The sequence below is a fragment of the Chenopodium album genome, chromosome 6 (assembly GCF_948465745.1).
Source record: "Chenopodium album chromosome 6, dcCheAlbu1.1, whole genome shotgun sequence".
Lineage (NCBI taxonomy): Eukaryota > Viridiplantae > Streptophyta > Magnoliopsida > Caryophyllales > Amaranthaceae > Chenopodium > Chenopodium album.
Genome location: NC_137839.1, coordinates 79,206,455 through 79,230,579, shown reverse-complemented (window position 1 = coordinate 79,230,579; position 24,125 = coordinate 79,206,455). Strand labels below are relative to the sequence as shown.

General features: G+C 37.6%; 1 protein-coding gene across 1 annotated transcript; it reads right to left on the bottom strand.

Annotated features, from left to right (window-relative positions):
* Positions 1-284: 284 nt before the first annotated feature.
* On the bottom strand, positions 285-11,090 carry LOC145637366 (ATP-citrate synthase beta chain protein 2-like). Its single transcript, XM_081688820.1, has 17 exons — positions 9,756-11,090; positions 7,467-7,563; positions 7,259-7,361; positions 6,410-6,475; positions 6,200-6,323; positions 5,969-6,103; positions 5,789-5,849; positions 5,617-5,693; positions 2,580-2,735; positions 2,355-2,483; positions 2,122-2,254; positions 1,890-2,017; positions 1,429-1,534; positions 1,220-1,296; positions 1,051-1,121; positions 646-930; positions 285-360 (listed from the first exon to the last, which is right to left on the bottom strand). Exons 1-17 carry the CDS (start codon positions 11,088-11,090, stop codon positions 285-287), a joined length of 3,159 nt encoding a protein of 1,052 aa, XP_081544946.1.
* Between the last annotated feature and the right edge of the window lie 13,035 nt (positions 11,091-24,125).

Sequence of the window (24,125 nt, the reverse complement as noted above, 5' to 3'; positions counted from 1 at the left end):
CAAGCAGTGTATCCACCTTAAACAACATATATCCCGAAAGAGAATGCATAACATTATGGCATTCTACTTACAAATATGGAGAATTTGCATACAACTTCATAATCCTTGCGTCTTACTGGTGACATGTCCACATTATGGAATAATCAGTACATATGTCCACATTATTACTTGCTTTCAAGTAATAATCTTCTGAATGGAAAACCTAGAATATGACCAAAGAGTAAACAGATGAAAAGAATGCTTGTAGAAAGCAGGTCGGCACAACCCTGCCATTGGAAACCATCTCATTTTGCGTAGAGAACATCCTCCCATGGATGGCGGTACAATGGTTGCTTCAATCTCTTTTGGTCAAAAGTGTGCCTGGACATCCAATGACTCCATCAGTATCAAGCCATTAAGACAAATCTTAATTATTGATATTACTTATGAACTAAAGCAAAACTGTATAGCCCAAATTTGTTTGCAGGAGAGGAAAATGGGTAGAACACAACTGTAAACACCGAAGCTCATTGAGCATTTATGACCCAAATTTCAACAGTAAGTACACCTTTGACATAAATCATCCTTGCAGGGTTGAGTCATCTGTGCCAATAGTAGATTTTGGTGTGTGTGTGTGTGGGGGGGGGGGGGGCGGACGTTACTTACCCAATAAGACCAATTGAAAGTGCCAACACAAAGAGTCCATTCAAGTAACCAATCTCAACAATCTCATCGATCTCTGGTTTTGCGAACATTCCACTGCCAGATAGGAGATCCAGGAAGAGTGATCCAATAGCTCCATCTACATTAAGAACCAAGTTGTTTGCCTTCGAAAGGGTGTAGGTTTCAACCTGTACAGCATATTCCATGTATTTGATAGATGGAAAATGTGTGCGAGCAAATTCTTGCAAGAGCTCTACCCTCTTGTCCCTGTTGTCCCCTCTTTTGATCCTATTCCAAAACAGTATGGAGAAGTCAGGAAGCTCCCATTTAATAATGCAAACTGGAAGCATTGGCTCTCATATGAGCTTTAAAAGGAAAATATCCTCATATAGAGTTTACAGCCCTTACCTGTGTCCAATTCCTGGGACACGAATTCCCTTCTTCTTCATACTCTCGACAAATTCATAAGCTGTTAAATTCTGGTAAAAAAACATGAAACAATCTCAAATTCAGAGTTAAACAAAAGCACAATTAGACTACCACAGGTGCACAGGTACTAATTTCCATGAAAACTTACCCGGTCATATGCACCCTTGAAGTATCGAGCTGCATCATCAATGGCCCCTCCAAACCGAGGTCCAATGGTAAGTAAGCCTGGTAGTAGAATTTAAGCATAACTCAGCAACTGAATGTTACATAACATCGGCAGCTGCCATCAATTGTTCAAAACAAATTCGAGCACAAATAGTCACAAATACATAGCTATACAGCAGTAGACAAAATTACCTGAAACTAGACTAGAAACAAGGTCTTTTCCAGCTCTTGCAGTCACTATAGTGTTGTGAGCACCAGACACACAGGGACCATGGTCGGCACACAACATAATACAAATCTACAGAAATTTTAAAAAGAGTGTATTGAGACGTGGTGCAAATGGAGTTTGCTTTCAAAATAACAAACAATAAACCCTCCCTCCCAGCAGAACTCACAAAATTTTAAAAAAATTTATCTACACCCAGAACCAGGTACTCCCTCCCACATAATTTTGCTCATTTCACATTGTACATTTATCAAATGAACAAGATATAAGCAAATAATGTGAGGAGTACCTAGATTTAGGTGCTCCTGCTTGTACCATCAAAGCCCTCACAAAATTCTGAGTTACAGATCCCAAAGTAGATACATTTTCTTTTAATTGGTTGGGGCATGCAAGTGTGAAGTATAATAGAATTACAGCATAAACTGACCTCAATAAATTGTGTACAGTAACGAGGAAGACTACGCTTGAACCACAGCAGAGATATAATATCACCAACACCAAGGCCCTGCTCAATGATGGATGACATTGGAACCCCAGCATAGCACGGTTCCTCACCTGGAGAAAAGAAGATCAAAACACCATAGATAATCATATTAAGTTCAGCTGAGTACTGCCGCACTGCAGAAAAAGTCAGTGAAAACTTGTGAGTTGTGACAGACCTCGATCATCAGATATGGTAGAGATAATGTGAGTTGGAGCACGGACTTTTCCTCTCTTAATTGCTGAATTAAGGTCCTCGGGAATTTGTGGAGGTGTAAATTCTTTCACTGGTGAGGTCTTGCCCTCCTCAACCTTTACCACAAGAAGATAACAAGCAGAGTCAATATAGTGGAAGATCGGCAGGGAGATGAAGTCATCTTCCAGCAGAAAAATGGAGATTAAAAGGCCTAACCAGTTGGTCAAATGTCTGCTTGATAGCACTCTCAAAAGCTTCATAAGAGACGGGAACAAGAGCTCCAACTTCTCTCAAGGCTTGATTTTTCCCTTGGGCAGACTCCATATCACCACCACTTTTTGCACCCTAATTTAATAGAAACATATCATGATTCATCTGTCTGTCTTTCTTCACTTCTTACGCATCTTGTAAGATCAGGTTAATATTCAAACAGGTACTTACAGCATGGCCACATTGCACTTCTGATTTAAAGAGCCGTGCACGTGTTTCGCTGATCCAAGCAACAACAGGCTTATTTATTTTACCCCGCTTCAAGGCTTCAACAAGGGAGTATTCATCTCGTCCACCCGACTCTCCAAGTACAACCATCATCTTAACCTGCATGGTATTGTGGGGTCAATTAAGCTAGAAAAGGATAGACAGTATCAGGCAGAACCGCAGAACATCTCGCTTTGCATGCCTCTATGACACTATAAGGAATTTCGACATATATCTATCAGCTGATTATAATACCAGAAATTAGCCCCCACAGGCTGGCAAATTTGTGTGCTTACTAATTCTCCCAAAGGCAATTAAAAAAAGAAGGGCAATAGCTGGGTCTCTAAAAATTTGTACAACGGTATATGGCAAGAGAAAGAACAGTTTTTTCTAACACGAGAATCTGCCCACATGAATTACATATATCGCATAGAAGTTATTATGTATTTTTGAAAGGCATCCCAAGACACTTGACATTGCAATATTGAAGCAGAAAAGAATATTCGGCAAAGAATTAAGCAGCTATATGTACCCTGTAATCCTCTTCCCTTAAACATGATGAGGCGGCCCAGAGGTACTGAATATTTGGCAAAGAACTAAGTGCTTTTGATTGGATAGTAAAACTACAGTGACTGACTGAATATTAGTTAGTTGCTTCCATAGGTTATACTCTGTAATATAGTACTCCTTCCATCATTGAAAAAATTCAACAATTATTTTTGCACACTTTTTAAGGAATCGATTTAAAGGTGTAAACAAACAAATCAATCAAAAACGATTTTAAGTTATTGGTCTTAATATTATTCTAATTAATTTGTTCAATTACAGTTTTACAACATTAAATCGATTCTTTACAAAGCGTGCAAAATCAAATGTTGATTTTTTTCAGTGACGGAGAGAGTATTTTTAGCACTATACTCCAAAAGTTGAACTCCCTCTATTCGAAATTTGATTAGATATACCATTCAAGCCCAGACCATGGGTCAAACCTTTATCAATCGGTTGAAAAAACTTCAATAATACTTCAACACGTTTCAAACAATTGTTAGCAATCCAAGTGTAAAGTGTTCTCACAAGAAAAGGCATCAAATAACAAGCCTCAAAATGTTTCTCAAAACATTTGTTTACGAAACAAATTATAATTATTTTTCTTCCCCTCACTCACGTCTTTGGTAGAGGGTATTCAAGAAGAAAGGAAAGGAAGGTTGAGGAAAATAGATATTTTCCAATGTTTGGTTCAAAAATTAATAGAGGATTTGATGGAAATGAAAGCAATTGAGAGGAAAGCTCCTTTACAAAAATTTCACTTTCCTTCCAAAATCGGGAGGATTTGGGTCAATCAAAGCCTTAATCCCAAAAGTGGAGTCGACTACCATGAACCAAAGTGATCATTTCCTAGAGACATAAACTGCTTCTATAAAATTAATAGAATATTTTATACTGTTATTTTCCCTCCAACTTCCCTCGAACAAAATTGAACTTCCCTTCACAAAGTCTTTACTTATCCCCAAAATTTTCAAATCTAGGTATTGCCTATTGATCAAATTTCTACATTAATTTCGTGCCTCTTTATCTGATCTCAATCACCAATTACCAATTCATTTGTGTGACTCCTATCATTCAAGTAAGTACTACAATTTTATTCTTAATTTTTAATTGCTATTGTGTGTATATGCAATTAATGACAATTACAACTATATATATTTTGATGAATAAAAAAATTGACTGTGCAAAAGTGTGAGTACTGTAATTTTATTTATAGTCCTAATATTTGTTTAGGGTTTAGGATTAAACCGGAAGCCAAAAAGTTGATGACTACTCCGATTCCTTACTATGAGAAGTTGCTCAAGTTATATGTGAAGGATAGGGAAAATGGTGAAGTATCTCTAACAACATAAGAAAGAGCACGCCAAAGGATTAATATTGAAAAAAATTCTCCTCCAAACACTATTGATGATATAGATGAACTAGTTAGTTGAAATGAAATAACCTTAGGAAATAGCTCCGGATAATATTACTAACCTCTACCACAACAAAGTCAAACAATGACAGCAAAGTTGAGAATTCGAGTAAAGGAAAAAATAGGGAAGTCCGGATGATGAGAAGGATAGACTTGATAGTATTGCTAAGGATATAAGAGAAGGTAACTCTATTTTAAAGCATATGCAATCGAGGGTTTACTCAAGTGAAGGAAACTTTTCAAGAAATGGTGGTCATTTCCTTTATACCAAACATGGGAATATAACATTTATCTCCCTTCCCTTCCCTTTCCTTTACTAAAAATGAACCAAACAAAGCCTTAGTCTCTATGCACACCTTAGTTCCTATTCTTTTATTTTGTCTAATTGCCCCTATCCCTTACCCGGCATTTGAGTCTTTTTTGTTTGACTTATTTTTGTTAATTTGAAATTTTTAGTATTTTTTAATACTTATTTGAGCTTAATGAATACTTTTTTGTGATGTCAATACTAATTCTTCTTTATTTGAATTTATTAGTAGTTTAGAATTATCTAAACTTATTAGTACTTATTAATACTAATCTAAACTAATTTATTATGAAAGTTCTAATAACTTGAACAGTACAAATTCATAGTGCTTTAAAACATTAGACCTTATTTAAAGGTGTTGAGAAAGAAAGAGCATACATACATCCCCATTCCAACCATACCTTGTCCTACTCATGTGCAAGAAAATTCATTCTGATGGCAAGTTACAAAAATTTAGCTAAAAAAGCTTAATGGGGTATTGCCATAACAAGTTGAGCTCAAAGTTAAGGTCAATTTCAAGAGCTCAGCAAGCTAGAGCTAGACAAGGATGGTTTTTAGCAATTCAAAGCCAAGATAGAGCTCAGCTTAACTCATTATTACCCCTACTACCAATTACCTCATTGAATATGCTATTAATAAGCACCCAAGAAGAGATACGACCATCAACTAACTAAAAAGGTACTTATGCAACTTGTTACATAAAGTATCAATAACTTATGCAAGAGATTAGGTACCTGAGGGATGTTGTTAAACCTCAACACGTGATCTGAGAGAGTTGATCCAGGAAAGACATCCCCTCCAAAGGCAATACCTGAGAAGTCGCAAAAGTTCAAAAAGACATTGTTAAAGGATGGGCAACGAGCTACATGAAGTGCACGGGGAAAAAGGGTTGGAATAATCAAATACCCTCGTATATTCCATCTGTAACACGTGCTATTGTGTTATACAATTCATTAGACATGCCACCCTGCAACAGTGAAAAATAATACATGGATCATTATACTGGAATTCTGGATCATATTTATATTAAAAACCCTATGACATGATTAACAACCAGAGTTGCAGACGATTCAAATCAAGACATACAGATTTAGATACAACGCCAACTGATCCAGGACGGTAAAGCTTGCACTGGATAATGTTGTCAATAGTCCCAGTAGTGTCGCCAATCTGAAAGGCTCCAGCTTGGATACATCCAACAGTAGCGGGACCAATAACAACCTTAAGTCCAACAATATCAAATAGAAAAGGACATTAGTACCTAAATCTTAAGTAGAGAAAAGAACAACTAAATGAGCTCAAAGTTCATGATATTACCTTGTTATTTTCCCTGGCAAATGCAATCAACTGTTCGGTGTCAGACTCAGGAACATCTTCGGCTATAATAGCAGCCACTCGTATGGTTGGTTGTTCCAATGCCGCCATGGAAGAAGCAGCCGCACTACAGGTCAAAAATACAAGTGAAGATGCAGCTCGTTTCATTTCATTAAATAACTGAAAAGACATAGGGGAGGAACAGAATTTAACCTTTTAAAAGAAGCAAAATTAATGAACACATCAGCGGTGGGATGCGCAGCACAAGCTGCTTCAATGCTGCAAAAAGGAACGCCAAGTCAGCTAAAGAAAATAGCAAACTTGTATTTGTTTCTGCCATTCAAGCCAGTAGAAGCTCCAATCTCAATTCATCAGTATTATTGAAATTGCTAATAGACCTGCTTATTATGGTATGCTACTGCACCCAACTGTAAAGCCACAAGATTAGCAGTAGTTCAAAAAATATTGGAGAGGCACGATAATCGAAAGCCCATATGACAACATCAATGATGTCACATGTCACCCAATCAACATGTACTTCAGGTTCAAAGTTTAGAATCAACCACGCTTGTGAGAATCCACACCTGTGAGCTAACTACTCCTATATTCTATGTTTTGAATCACACCAACCACCCTGATCAAAGGTACAAAAATTTGGATCAGATGGGCATTTAAAACAAGGCTCAAGCACCAGCCTTGGTAGGCAGAACATCCTACCTTTTATTATAACAAAAAAGGAAAAAAAAAATTGCATTGTACTACAATTAGTGTATATTATCCTATAGTTTTATAATCATGCCAATAGTGCAATGCATTTGCACAAATAAACGCAATAATATCTGATTCAATCCACAACCAAAGCAAAATTAAGTATCCTTTAGAAGATTAGGCTTTTCCATGAAGTTGTTATGCATCGTAGACATCTTTTGCAAAAAGAAATTACAGCTTTAAACTCTTCAAGATTTAATGCCTAGACAAATGAAGGGTTAGACTCTAAAGAACAAACTTGAAACTATAGCAGGCAGTGGAAAACAAAAATCTACGAAAAAAAGTGATACATACGTGGAATGTACAGGAATGGCAATTTCTCCCTGACCAAAGAATAGTTTTTGAAATCCCTGAGAACCAGGACTTATGATTCCAGCAACTGAAGGTGTTTCTCTCCCTGTGGAATGAATATAAACGTATTAGCACAATGTTTCAAAAAAAAAACATGGTAAAAAAAAAGTGAAGATGGGAAGAGATGGAGGAATATGATAGAACAACGGACCACAGAGGAAATCAAAATCAAGCATGCGCTGGATAGGATCCTGTTTATAATTGTAGAATAAGGCTTGAGTAGTCTTGGAGAATAGCTGTCCAGTGGAATGTCAATGAGCAATTTGTCAACATATAAACAGCAATCTATCAATTAATAGAGAGACTAGTGCAACTTAAAACGCTAGAAGATCTTACATGTATGAATCATATCTATGATCACAATTACCGGATACATTTACACAGAAATCAAACATACATACATTATTACATATGACAGGATCATGAATGCCAATATCACACAGCTATTTGATATTTCTGAATTTCCTTTAGTTTTTTGTTTTTTATATTTAGTTAATAGTTTATCCAAGAAAAATGTTGGAAAGCGAGCAGATGAAATGCAAGTAAGCCGAACCAAAACAGTCCTATTCAAGGACGAAAGACGAAAGATAATGTAGGTGAACAAACAGATTGCAGGATGGAGATACAAGTGGTGCCATGACGTTGTTCAGTTGTCCTTCGTATTTCATTGCATATCGACCTTTGGTTGCATATTAATGTGGTTTTTGTGTAAGAGCAACCTAAACAGTCTTCCGTTAGCTGCGGGTCTTATGTGGTATCTGCTGCAAAAACAGTTGAGAAACCTTTGTTTGATATTAGGATTCTCTTGATCATCCCACTTTTTCCATATTCAGGATTACAACAAGCATTTGTCTGGTAAAGTCAATGTGGTTAAGTTTGTTAACATTCTAAAATCTTAGGGGCATTGGGATAATAATATGCGTTGGATATCTCAGTGCTGAATTTACCAAGAAAATTGTGAAGCCTTCACTTGGACAATCTGGCATTGGTGATACAATCGTTAGATTCTTTACAAGCAACCACATACCGTAATTTGTCTATTGTTTTAATTTAGAGGCTGCCTAGTGACTCTTAACAACAACAATAAGATCTAGACTTTGCATTTCATGGAGGTGTGGAGTGAGAAAATTGTGGTGAATGGGAACAATCAAGTAAATCAACAAGGGAATGTCTTCTATCACAACATTGACCCTTGAGGGAAATAGGAATGACATCTTTAGATACCACATATGAGTCCTACAAAGAAGATCGATAAACATAATTACGAGATCCATAAGAAAACACTTGCATTCCTCACTTTTCTTTGCTAAATAGAATGACATGATTTCGGATGAAATGAGAAACAGAACAGGGTTTTTGACCATAGATAGGAAGGTTGTTTAACAAAATCTTTAATCCTAACATCATCACACAACCCTAGCCCTAGCCCTAGACAACATGACAGAAAAGAAGGGTAGTTTTATGATCGGTGTTTGCTTAAACTAAAAGGGGTTGAGAACATAACTTGGGTTAAAAGTTACTCATGCGTTGACAGTAGAAAGCTCCGTTCCATATAAACTTCAATTCTCATGTCATATACAAAGTTGCCATTAACATTTAAAACCTTATTAGAGACTAAGTTCCACCACATCAACAAATAAGATCGGGCCGCAATCAGTGTCACATAGTTCTCTCAACAGCCCGCGATCCGCGAACTGAGAAAATTAAATTATGGTCGGTTTTGGGCTAATTTTGGTCCATTTTAGGCGAATTGCGAACCGAGGAAACGAATTATAAAGCGAACTATGTGACAGTGATGGCGGCCCACAAATGCCACCTCATGCAATTTAACATTGTATATAAATGTATAAATTCAAACGCACAACCTTGTATGGAAAATATGGAGTTCTTACTAATAAGCAAACATATCAATGAAAACCCATTTAATGTTGAGAAAGATTTTTAAAAAGGTTTAAAATAAATCACCAATTTACGCTTTTTACTTGATAGAAATAAATCATTAAATCCACACAAGGCATCTCTTTGGACCAACAATTATTTTTATCCTAAATGTTGAAATAATGAAGTAGACGTAGACCACCGGCCACTTGGGTTTACCCATCTACTTCCACGCATTCTTATTCCCCAATAAAAACACACCACAAATGAAACCAAAATACACACGAATAAAAACATGATTTCAAACCTTCGCAATAGATAGTGATATATCACGGTAAGTCAACAAGCAACAACAACAAATAATCATGGCTTTTGAAAAGCAACTATGTTTATAGAACCATTAGACAGGAACTAAGCCTTAATAAAGTAGAACTTAGTAAAACCTAGATTCGAACATATTTAATTATATCGAGTGACAACGAAAATCACATGGACCAACAATAGATACTATTTATATCATAAAAGCAAGCAACAAATACATAAGCTAACACCATCATCATACCTCATGAATCTTCATTAGCTGCATTGACGTGGTGGCTCGAAATGGAGATACAAGGCTCCTAGTATACATAGCTACTCTCGCCATGCCTTTATAAAGGTCTATATCTTCGTTTTCGTTCCAAACGAAATCCCCTTGAGCGCGTTCGATTTCTTCCTTACAAAGATCAACTAATCTGAATTGGTCGTAACACCGTAGCAAACACTTCCCATCCTCGGATAGATAGAGAAAGGAGACACTGCCATGGAAGTCAAAATAATTCACACCCATATCCCAATCGACAGTGAATAGTTTCTCCCAGGAACTCCAGACATGTGCTTTCTTCAATAACCAGAAATCCAATGTATATCTTGTGACGGCATGCATTGCCAAGCAACCTTTGAGCCGATGCAAAACCATATCATCATATTGTTTTCCTTCCCAAATTGACATAGGATATTCTTTCAACTCTTCTTTCTGAATGTTCAACCCAATAATCTGGTTTGCATATTCTGGGGGAGCCAAATAAATCCAAAAGACGGTGTCATCAACCCAAACAGATCTGTCTAAGATATGCGCAATACTTTTATCTAAAGCACCAACTTCCGACTCATGAATGAAGGTTGCAAATACTCGGATAGGAGAACAATAAACGGTGTCACGAACCCAAACAGAGCAGTCTAAGAACCGCTCACCAATACCCTCATCTAAACCACCAATCCTCTTCCACAAGCCCTCACCCAAGGAAAACATATAGAATCCAGACCATTTCTCCTTCTGCCCCCAAAATGAAGAAATAATATGGTAATCGGAACAGGCATAACCAAAAAAGTGAGCGTTGCTAAAACCCACACATCCAGGATTACCAATTTTTCGAAGTTGATGAGTAGCAGGGTTCCATACCCAAAAATGACTGGAGCCGTCTCTCTCGCAGTCAAAGCAAACAAGCCCATCACAAGAACCCACTAGACACAATTCATCAGTGGCATAAAAGTCGCTCATATAATCGACGAAATTAAAATCGCTAAGCACAATTTTAATCAACTCATTGATTTTACCATAGGCCTTATTATAGGGTAACAAGTAAAACGGAGGATCAGTCCTAATGAATTTGTCCAAGGTTCTGTCAATCAAAAGAAACTTGTCGCATGAAGGGCTAAATTTAAGGCACAATTTAGCAAAAGTATCAGAAGATATAGTAGTATACCAGCTCTTTGATACTGATTTGAAGCGGATTAGCGATTCTACCGGGAGTCGAGGGAGAATTTCCCGCATTATAATGCAATGAGGAAGATCTGGGATTTGCGAGGACTCCGCCATATCAGCAGTATCATTACCAATCTCCTCCGAATTCTGCATTATTTTAGGAGTTGATCGATTTTGCTCGCTTTTGGGGTTACTGTTGTTGTGATTGCAATCGAGGGTTTGAGTGACTGCAATTCACGCCTTTGAGGGTATTACAAATTTACAATTATGGGTTTAGGTCCAACATGTACGAGTAATTTTGTAAGGGCAATTCATCAAGGCCCTGTTCTTGTCAAGTGAATTTTGCTGAACTGAACTTATTAGTAATTAACTGAACTTATTTTTACTAAAACCTTAACAAATTTGTTAAGGATTGAACTTATTTTTACTGAACTGAACTTAATACTACTGAACTGAACTGAACTTATTTTTACTGAAACTTGTTGAAATAAGTTAACGAGAACAGGGCCTAAATAATGGGGAACCACCCAGCCGAACCCTCACCCACCACTTCTGACTGCCGGTGACTCTCCCCCACCCTTCCCCACCACCGTCGAACCTTCCCCAACCCCCCAAACCCTTTCCCCCCTTTTCCCACCCACTAGCCTTAACTCTAAACCCCACCCCTCTACAACCCATTTCAGCACCCCTCACCACTTTCCTGCCCTCCCCGCCCCTAGCCGATCACTTAGCGACCCTCCCCAACCCCTTTCCACTCCTCCCCACCCAAACTCGACACCCTTCCCACAACTCCCCCACCCTTCGTCGGCCCCTTCTCGGCACTTCCCACATCATCTCCCCGGCCTCGATCAGCTCCTCCGCACCCAAACCCAACCCAGCCACCCCCACCCTTTGGCTGCTTTGGTTTTTTTCCTTTCCTTTTAAAAAAAATAAAAAAAAATAACTTGTTAGTTAATTAACCATGGTTTGTTTATTTAACGGTTTTTGTTGAAATTATCACTTTTGGGATTTGTATCTAAGCTCGGGTATACCAACGGGAATAAAAAAAAACTTGGGTATACCAATGGGAATACCTTAAACTTGGGGTATAACATTGGGAATTTCCCTTAAATATTTTAAATGGTGAAAGTAAATCGGATAAAAACTGAAATCTAATCCAAACTGCAGTACCGTATCAGATATAAACTTCGTACATATTTTGCAACAATGCTCCAAATTGAAACAACAACTTTCGTACCTAGGAGATAAGAAAGGAAGTTTTCAAGGGAGAACACAATGGCTAAAAGCTCTTTCAGTGGTGGAATAGTACAGTTTTGTTGTGTCTCATTAAGGGTCATGGACCCATAATAAATGGCATGTGGTGGCCGCTTCACCCTTTGACCTAATACCGCCCTGACAGCATAATCGATTGAATCACACATTATCTCAAAGGGTACAGACCGATCACGTGGTTTGATGATAGGATCCGATACAAGTTGATCCTTTTAGAAAAATCCACATCTTTTTGCAAAAGTTTGCAAAGTGGAGATGGGATTTTAGAAAAATCTTTGATGAACCTTCAATAGAATCCGGCATGGCTTAGAATAGACCGGATGTCTCAAATGTTGGTACATAGGAAAGGGCAAAGATTGAATGATATCAATCTTCTCCTTATCCGCTTTTAAACCCTCGTTCGAAACAACATGTCCCAAGACTATGCCTTGCTCAATTAGCACTTGAAAAAGCCTCTCCTCCTTTTCCTTGTTGAGCTTACCAGAGATCATCACCGGTAAAGTTTCCTTGAGGCTAAGGAAAATGTACTTGAGATCATCGGGCAGTGTTTTGAGCTCAACTGGAGGTGCATGCAAAATAGAAGGAACAAGCTTGTCCAAGAGACCAAGTGAAGCAATAGAGTCATCATGGGTTAGAGAAAGGGTCAAACTATCACATTGGGCTAAATCGTATAAAGTTTCTTGTACAATAGCACTCAAAACATATTCAAAATTAGTGTCACCTAAATCATTCTCTAATGAAAATAGAAGATCTTCTACCCCATTATTTTCAAAGATGATCTTTAGGAGGAAATTTCCTCGAGCTATAAAATATTGAATTCAAGATACTTTCATCAAATTCCATGGTAGTAATAGGAGTGGTGGTAGTGGTTGTAACACCCCAATAATTTCAACTTTTATAAAATACGAAACCATTAAAACTCATGGAATTATTGTATGTAGTGAATCTAGTCACAATTTGGGGTTTAAAGACAATTCTAAAACCATCAAAAGCATAATTTAATTCATTTAAAATTTTGAAAATATTATAATTTATTCTTAATGACCAATTAATAATAAAAATAGTTTAAGTCATGATCATAATATTTTATGCTCATACAACAATTCTAGACAATAATAATTTGTCTCCTTTAGTGTACCACTTGTTGGGCTTTGCGAATTTGGGTTGTACCAGTCACTCCCACACCTTAGCTGGAGCTATTGTGTTATCACCATTTGGGCCTGATCATGTGCACTTCTATTGGTCTTAATTGGTCCAACGATCGGTCAACAAAAGTTAATAGAAATTTTGATGTATGTCAAGGGGTTAGAATGGTGATGGTGGAAGGTGGTAGGGGGTTACAGTGGTGGTGGATCGATAGGTTGTCGGGGTTAGAGTGGCAATGACTACGTTTTTGAGGTTAGTGTGTTTTGGGGGTTGTGAGGGTTTCAAGGATTAGGGTCATGGTGGTGACCGAGTTTCTAGTGCTAGGGTCGCAATGGTTGGGTTGTGGATTTTCTAGGGACCTAAGGGTCCTTGTGGTTGCACTTGTGATTGTGAGGAAGGTTCTCAATGATCAATTTCGAGTAGGGTTCGAACGGATTTTATTTGGGGTAATGGGTGCTTTAAGTGGGTGTTGTGTTGTGGGGGGGTCTAAAGATGGTGGTTGCTAGTTTGTGTTTATATGGTATTATAGGTGTCGGTGATTTTAGGTTAGTTAGGACGAGAGACGATTTCAGGTTGTAAAGGTCTTCAGCGTGAAGATGGGCATTTTATGGGTACAATTAGCGTGGTGGAGGTAGGTTTTGTTTGGGTGGTGGATTAGGAATTAGGATGGTGGAGGTGCTACTCATGGTGGTTTTTGAACGAGGGAGGAGTTAGAGTGAAAGGTGTTAAGAGATAATTAAGGGAAATATCTTTTTATTTCAGAATATTAAAAATAAATAAAATAAAATCACTTGTTTTAAAAGGGGAAAAAATCATTAATGCATGCCCACGTGGGTTCACATGACTTCTCTTTACTTTATTTGTAATTTTGTATAACAAGTGAACAAGTTAACGGGACCAAGAAATAACTTAAAATTAATAAAGCCACTACTTGACCAAAAAGTGAAATGAAGTAAACAAAGCCAAAAATTAAGAACAAAAAAATGAGTCCAGCTTTCTCATCACCACCAAAATAGGTAGCATAAATTCGATCAGCAGGTAGCTTAGCTTGTAAACCTGTGACCAGAACACCAGCAATAATCATGTTCAAAAGCCTCTTTTTAGTATAATATTCATTACAGAAAAGAGTTTGCATACAGTCTCAAAATGAAGCAAGATTTAATCATAACGCTCACTACCGACAATAACATTCCCTAAAATGCAGATACATTAAATGACTAAACAAGCACATAGAAGAAGCCGAATAAAACAAGTCCCACAATTTACTTGCCTTGGTCAAGAGTTCCCAGGCCCATTCAATGGCCTCTTTCTTGAAATAATCACCAAAGGACCAATTGCCGAGCATTTCGAAGAAGGTATGATAGTAGGTATCTTTCCCAACATCATCAAGGTCATTATCCGGTCCGAGTCCGACCTGTTGCCATTCCTATTTGCAAGTTTTCACAAGACAAAAATTTGAAATATAAATCAATAGAGAGCTTTAATGCTGACACAATTGTTTTTTGTGATCGACCGAAAGTATATCTCAGGCCGAAACACTAATACATCATATTATATTGAGCTCCTTTTAAAGGAATTGTGTCAAGTGACACTTACCTTATACTATGTCACATGCTTATATAAGAAGTATGCACTTTTTATATTTTCGTAATTATCATTGTTTATTATAAGAAGTGTGCCACACGCGTCAGGCTGGGTCCGGCCCGATCCGTTTCCGTGCTTTCCTATTTTTGCGTACAACCTGTTTTCTGATTAAGTTTTCGGATAAAATTATTTTTTTTCTGATCTGTTTTCCTATTCCTATTCAATAAAATCAGTTTTAATTATCTTTAAAAAAAATCAGATTTATTAGTCGTGTTTTTCAAAAGATATTTTGAAATAAAATTAGATTAGGAATCTTTGGTGCGTTTTGATTGGTCAGAACGTGTCATAAATTTTGTTTTAAAAAAGACGACTGAATTTTATAATTAGTTTTTAATTAATAATTAATTGGAAATTATCTTTAAAAAGATGTCATCAGTTTTTAAAATAAGATATTATTTTTAATTAGTTTTCCTATTAGGACTAGTAATAAAAAAGATGTCATCAAATAAATTTATTTTTAATGATCTTTAATTGATAAAAGATTTTTTTTAGATTAGATTTGATTTATTTTTTTTAATCATCTTTTCATGACGGTTTAACCTATAAATGGGGGCCGTCATCCTTCTTCAAAAATCACCTTTGAATTTTCTTAATACTTACAATACTCATAATATTTTCTAAAACTCTCTAAAAAACTTTTAATTATTAGTTCTTAAATTCTGGCAAAGAAGGTCGAGGAAGCAAGGAAAAAGCGTTCTAATTAAAATAATCTCGATTTCCAATGCGATTTGGTATGTTTTTCTGAAAAACCCCCTAATCACCATATTAATTGTTTAAAGGCTTAAAAATTGAATCTTTATTGCTTTCATTGCTTGATCACATAATAAAGAATAATTATTGGACATATCTAATCATGTTTTAGGCTTTCTTTTATTAAAACTATGTTCTAAATAAACTTGGCCTAAAAAATTAGTATTTTGTTGTGATCACTAAATCAAGATCTAATTTTTATTTCCAAAGTAACATTGTGATTGTATTATCATTGCATGGTGTGTAATTGTTAAATAGTTATTTGAATCTTAAAGTAGAGGCCTTGTCAAAGGGCTAATGCACTACCTTTACTGCATTAGTACCATCTTCCCCGAAGCCACACTTTGGTTGTAAGACCATTAATGGAGTCATCGTGAGAATAAACCACGCAATTACGTGTTTATGAGTTTGCTCCATAAAAAACTCATTGGCGACTTCTATTTTGTTACTTTTGTGCTATTGTCCTTATTCCTCTATATAGCTACCAACACACAAGCAATAAAGCTAACTTGGTGTTGGGCCTCCGCGGAGGGGGGTACCCCCCTTATAGTGGCGACTTCATTGGGGACTAGTATTTCGATTTTTGCACTCCAAATTCCGAAATTAAGAGGAAGAGACTTGAAACAAGGTTCGGAAACTGACGTTGCACGCCACAATGTTACACTTTCTTTGAAAACTCGAAATTACTGTACCGTACAGTAATCTGCACAACCTAAAATCACCCTAGGGTTGGGCGCATATCTCATGTGCGTTTTAGTTTCCCTCGCTCCGTTTCTCGCCTTGCACAGCGCATACGTGATTCTGAGCCAAAATAAGCCAAAAATACCCAACTGGACTGGGCGCGCCTCTCAGATGCGCCCATGACCTACCGTCTTGATCTCCGCCGTGCACAGCGCATACGTGGATTGAGCTTAAAGAAGGTAAAATAGTTCGGGTATGGGGCGCACCTAAGACCCACGCCCAGTACTCTGCCCTGTTTTCCGACTCTGAAACTTCGATTTTTTTTTTTTTTGAAAACCAAAAAAAAAAAATTTTTTTTTTAGGCGCATGTCTCACATGCGCCCAAACCTCTGCCCTGTTTTCCGACTCTGAAACTTCGATTTTTTTTTAAAACAAAAAAAAAAAAAAAATTTTGGGCGTATGTCTCACATGCGCCCAAACCTCTGTCCTGTTTTCCAACTCTGAAACTTCGATTTTTTTTTTTTGAAAACCAAAAAAAAAAAAAAATTTTTTGGGCGCATGTCTCATTTGCGCCCAAACCTCCGCCCTGTTTTCCGACTCCGAAACTTGATTTTCTAAAAAAAAAAAAAAAAAAAAATTTCCCCTGCCTGTTTTTCCGACTCCGAAAGGTAAGATTTCAGCAAAAACGAAAAAAAACATACCTTCATACCAGGCGCACCTCTCAGGTGCGCCCAACATATTGTGCAGTTCTGAGTTTCTAGTCCGATTCATTAACCTGTTTCGCAGTACGATTTGTGTTTAAAAAAGGAAAGGTTCAAATAACTGTTTAACTTTTGCGTACAAATATTGTAAGCATTGCATTCATATGCATACATCCGAAAAGCTTTCCATCCGTGGACGGCCGGAGGATACTAAGATGTCCTTGTAAATCCCGAGTCTTTTGGCTCAACTACCCCCCGGGGAGGTGCTCACCCACGTCATGATTGGCCCACTCGGCCTCTGAATTCGCAAACGAGACCTTATCCCAACCACTATGTTTTCCATCTTGCACTCCATGTTTGGATGTGAGGGCGTTAGTCGGCCATGCAACTAGCAATGTGATATGTGCTCACGCATTTCGTGGATGTACACATTGGGATGCCACATGGAGGAACGTCTTCTTAATAGTGGGACCCTCTTGACTTGACTTGACCATGAACCAAGCCGACCAATTTAGCACACTTAGAACCTTGGATTAGGATTTTTGACTCATATGCATACGCTTGTGGTTGTTGTATTGTTTTGACTTATGTGTTATGCTATTATGTTAGTTCATAGGTTCTATATGTGTAGTCTTGACTATTAGGAGGCATGGACTCTTATTAACCATCACCAAAATATGGAAAATTATTGCAACGAAATTGAGGGAAACTTATCAACTTCGTCTTTCCTATTTTTGGACGAGTTTGGCACGTTTCCCCAAAGAGCGTCGTTATAATCCTCTATACTATTTGAGGTGTTTAGTAAGAATTCCATATTAATCACGACTCTTACTAGTTTCTTCAAAAAGAGGAAACTTTCGTAGTTGCGATTGATTCTCCTTATAGTGTGTTCATGTCTAGTCATATGACTTATAGGCTTAGTGTTGACCATTAGGAGGATTGGACCCTTACTAGCCATTTCCAAATATGGAAAGTTATTGCAATGGATATAGAAGGAAACTTACCACTTTTATCTTCTCCATGGGATAACATGGGTATGTTTCCCGAAATAGTTATTGCCATACTCGTCCATGCTATTTTGGGAATGCTTAGTAAGTTTTCCATGTTAATCATTACCATTAATAGCTTCCTTCAAGAAAGGAACCTTTAGTGGTCATGCTTAGCTCTCCTAACGGTCATGTTCATGGTAGTCTCGACTTTTAGGTCATTAAACTAAGGTCGCTAGCCCACATGTACCAATGGACCCACAAGGTCCAAAGGTTCATATGGACTTGTTTTAAGGACTTTGCGAACACGATCCAATAGCAATGTTGGAGCCTATTAGCATGGTCCAGTTTCTAAACGAATCTTTAGAGAGTCTTAGACACAATTAAGGAAGTCCAACTACTGCACTTAGGACTGTTTTCAAAGGTCTAAAGTCTAAAGTCTAAAATATGTCTCCCATTAAGGTTCGTTTTAATCCTGTTAGGAGAACTGATACTACTTGGCGTCGAACTTGGTCCAAACCATTACGACGTAGATCGAGTGACATTCCTTCTCGTGTCTAACCACCTCTTGAGTCTTTCCCCATTATATCACACCACCATCTAGTCCACAAAGCCAAAACACCCTACCATATCACCCTCTAGTCCACAATACCAAATATCTTTTCACCTTCCTCCACAAACCATCTCTAGTCCATCAACCTCAATTATCCACACCATTAGAACCCTCACCCCACTCATCCACGCGAAGTTCAGATCTATTGAACTCTCTTACCTTGTTCCCTCCATTCCTCTTTAGAATACCTTCATCTCCTAGCCCTTCTAGCGAACCAACAAGGTCAGACATGAGCAAAGTCGATCAACTAGTTAAAGATCTCACCGCACGCCTCTCTCAACTCGAAACTGAGCTTGAAGAGGAATGAAAGAAGAGTATTGCTTCTGATCCTGACACGATCAAACAACTCGAAAACGTGGTCACAAGGATCGTACGCCCTGAAACGTACTTCCAATATGACTACGCATCACCGTCTACGGGAGCATCCCTCCCTGACAAGTTCGTTACTTCTGATATCCCTAAGTTCAAAGCAACGGACAATCCTGTGCACCACTTGAGAAGCTATCAAGGGTGCATGATATTGAAAGGGGTCGACCCAAGTCTCTATGCAAGAGTCTTCCCCGTGTCACTCGAAGCAGTTCCACTGAACTGGTTCTATTCACTCGATCAAGGTCTCCAAATGGGACGAGGTGACAAAGGCCTTCCTAGCTCAATACTCTAGCAATGTTGACCTCCAAGTCACTTTGCGTGATCTAGAAGTCCTTAAACAGCGAGAGAACGAAGGATTCTCTGCCTTCTATACCAGATGGCGCGAAAGAGCCGCACAAATGTCTCAACGTCCATCTGATGCCGAGCTCGTACAAAAGTTCGTAGACAACCTCACTGAAACCTATCAAAAGTACCTACGATATGCCGGCCATGACTCCTTCAAAAAGGTCTATGAGGTCGGAATTAGAATCGAAGATGATTTGCTCAAGGCTAAGCAACACAACAATAGAGGGGCCATCACTAAATGGGGAAATGAAGTAAACGTTGTCGACGCCAGTCTTAAGAAGAGATGGAATCGCGACAGAGTCTTCACGCCAATCGGGATCCAGTATACACAAGCCTTTGAGAAGTTGTGCAGTCAAAATAATTTATCACCTATAGGACCAACTCCAGAACCAACTCCGGATAAGAAGAGCAAGCGATGGAATCCGAATGCTTATTGCAAGTACCATAAAGGAAATGGGCACACTACTGAAGAATTCTATATCCTTAAACATACAATTCAAGACATGATCGAAGATGGAAGGCTCATTCTTCCAATATAAGAATGGCCTTAGAGCTTTGGGAGCAGCAAATCACTCCCTTAAAAATGAACGCTCCAAGTGACTGTTCAATGATCAATCTAGTTATTCCATTCAAATGCTTAGATCATGACTAGCTACGAAACGAAGACGCGTGACCCACTCGTCCATGTGCCATCTCAAGTCCAAGTCCATGCTCAAAGTCCCAAGAGTCTAGTTTAGCTTAGAAATTGAGTCTAGTTGTTTAGGTTATGTTCTCTTCATTCATCAATTCTCTATATCTTTTCTTGTTTCGAGGCTTGTATTTGTTAAGCCTTTTCAATATGTACTTCTTATTCTTGCCATTAATAAAAATGACTCTATTCATCTGATGTTTCACTTCCTTTCTTTATCTTACCTTTCACTATGCTCTCTTGATTTGTCTTGCTAATCAAACTATCAAGTATATAATTAACAAAGGCAATGCTTAATCACCTGAATGACAACAATGAACAAAGAACAACCATGCTATTAATATTAAAATGTTCAATAATGGGGGCTCACTTAGCTCATCTACATTAAAAGACCCATCTTAGGTCTTACAAAACAGGGGACTCACACCAAGTTCACCTATAGTGATAAAGGCACACACTCATTAACATAAGAGGCAACTTCGTAACCACATCATCTCACCTTTGACCCTACATATCATATCCACTTTCTTTGGAAACCCCTTTGAACCTAAACACAATGGCTTATTTCTTTCCACTTACATCTTCCTAACCCGTGGGAATGGGAGTGTGCTAAGCAATTCAAACAAAAAAAAAAGACAACCAAGCTCCAAACATTTTCAGAGAGAAACAAAAGCAAGTACGGGCAACACCTCAAAAGATAAGAACAAAAATAAATAAATAATAATAATAAACAAAAATAATAATAAATAAATAAAGATGTTGAAACTGGCACAGGTACCACTCGCACCTATGCTAAATTACCCAAACGCAACTCCTAGTTGCGTTATTACTAAAAAGAACCCCAAGCTATCCAAAGCCAAAAATTGCACCAAATATCAAAATTCCTAATAAGGCCAAACTAATACTTTATTCCATATTTTTAAGGCCTCAATACTATTGCATTACAAATGGGGAAATCAAAACTTTAAAAGCCTAAAACATAAAAAATTCAACACAAAATCCACAAAGCTCATCATAACGTTGTCCAAAATTCAAAAAAGGCTAAGCACACTACTATGGGGGGTCATCATGGGAACTTTGAGCCTTCATATCCCTTTTCTTTCTTTAACCCACAACCCAGACGCATTACAACCGCAAAAGTCCTCAATTAGGCATGCCTCTTAACTTGTGCCTAAATCCACAAATATTAAAAGACTACAACAATTAGAGCTACGTTAGACCTGATTCCAACATGGATGCGTATGCAACCTCCCAAGAGGCGCGGTCTTAATAACTCTTAATTTCTCATATACACTTCATGTAGTCACATTAGAGTTTCATTCTTAAACTCTATAATAATCCATACGACTCTACAAGTAGAACACTTGTTAGTTGGAATTAATTTAAGGTCTCGCAAATCGGTCCTTAGATAACAAGATCTCATCTAGATATTTTAAGTCATTCAATCAAACACCCTTCAAAACTACGCACGACCTAATTCTCATCTGAGATACGTAGGCAGCCTACAAAGACTTGGTCATATTACTATTAAGGACGCAGCAAATCACGTCCCAAACATTGCCTTAAAAGAAAAATTAACAAGTACAAAGCAAGACAACTCATATTCCCTTACTCTCACATCATACTTTTCTCATCTCATTACTTATACCTCTATATCATGTCTCTCACATTTCTTCTCATTCTCATCATTATTTCTCCAAAACAGGTCTCCTAGAGTCATCCTCATTCTCCCATTCATTCTCTCCCAATATTCCTTTTCCTTATTTCACCCATAAAATCTCTTCTCATGTACTCTATACTTCATCCACAAAAATTTTTACTCATACCGTATCTTCCATCCTATGTATCATTTATGTCTCCTCATGATCTCTATATCATATCTTCCATTTTCTCTATATCACATTTTCCGAATCATTCATCACATTTATCGTTCTCCAGTGTCATTCTCCCCATTACTTTGAGTATGGAACTTATAGTCAATTCACACAATGAAGACTCGACAAAGCTAGTCATCAAAAGAAAAGTCCTTGTGGCACACTTGCCACGTGCTCTATGCCCAACATCTCACTCATATACATGGTCCTGCACCACATCCCGAGCATCTCTCTCACATGCATTGGTCCATCTGATCTCCGAGCCTAGTTCTCCACGTCCTAGTCCAGAGTCCTCATACTTAGCAAAAAAAAAAAAAAAGAAAAAAAAAGAAAAAAAAGAAAAAAAAAAGAAGAAAAAAAAAAAAGAAGAAAAAAAAAAAAAAGAGAACTTCAATAATGCTACATTCTAGCTACATACACTCACCATGAGTTTGCTCACAAGGCCTGAACTTACAAACATTCAACCACCTTCTCATTGACCTACACATGCACTTTGACCCTGCAATCCTTTCCTCATTAGCCTATCTCAAGTAGAGTCACCACCTTATCTCCTACTCATATTGACCTACTTATGACAACTCTGAAATCCTACTCATGTTATCCTATAACAAGTAGTACCAGCACCTTATCTCCTAGACAGTTAGGAAATAAAAAAATGAGAATATGAAAAAAAAAACCTTTCATCTAGCGCACATCTTCTTGCGTCATTACAAGCCTTAGCGTAAGCTTTCTTGTATTAGGGCTCCTTCCTAGACTATTCACAACATTCTTGTGAGTGCATTAATTCTATTTAAATATTAGTCGTGTCTAAAGTGCAGTAGTTGGACATTATATATGTATTACTCTCCATGTTCGTTTCTTTTTTAGGGTAGTAAGTCGGATACCCTCCCCTTGATTTTTGTTGCTTAGCACCAATGTTTTATTAAGTCTCATCAATTATTACACTAAGCAACTTCGCAAGTCGCCACATGACACGATCACCATCGTTTAAATAACTTTTGAATGATTGACATATATATTGAGCACATTCCTCATTGCATTACCCTTTGCACTCATTGCAAGATACTGGGGGCTAAGAATATTTTGAAACAACATCCATATATTTTTTCCATAATATGAACATGAGTTTCATCACTTCTATTTGAACACGAGTTTCATATTCTTCGAACACGAGTTTCATATTCTTTGAACACGAGTTTCATAACCGTTGAACACAAGTTTCACATCTATCGAACACGAGTTTCATATTATTTGAACACGAGTTTCATAACTGTTGAACACGAGTTTCACATCTATCGAACACGAGTTTCATATTCTTCGAACACGAGTTTCATATTCTTTAAACACGAGTTTCATAACCGTTGAACACGAGTTTCACATCTATCGAACACGAGTTTCATTCTCTTTGAACACGAGTTTCATATCCTTTGAACACGAGTTTCATATCCTTCGAACACGAGTTTCATATCCTTGAACACGAGTTTAATATCCTTCGAACACGAGTTTCATATCCTTCGAACACGAGTTTCATATCCTTCGAACACGAGTTTCATATCCTTTCGAACACGAGTTTCGTATTCTTTGAACACGAGTTTCATATTCTTTGAACACGAGTTTCATAACCGTTGAGCACGAGTTTCTTGAACACAAGCTTCACATACTTAGAACACGAGATTCGAGATTCAAACATTCCTTCAAACACGAGCCTTTGAAACCCAAATCCTTTTGAACACTAGTCTTGCCTTCTTTGAACACGAGATTCACATCCACACATACTTTTGAACACGAGATTCAAGTTCTTCTTATTATACTCCTAAACCTTTGCCACTACTTTTACTCTTGCCACTATTATCCTTATATTATCCCTAGGGTCGTACACATCCGAACCTTGATACTTTATTTCGATTTAAGTCTTTAGCACAACCCGTTGCTAATTTCTTCAATCATCTCGTTTTCAAGCACTCCATGAAGATGGTACTTTGATTTTCGTCTTACAAGACTTCGTCTCTTCAGACTCAATCAAACTGGGGGCTAACTGTAGACGGCAAATTTTTTTCGTCTTAATTTGCTTTATTTTATAATAATTAGGTATTACTTCAAATAATCACGATTCTAGCCT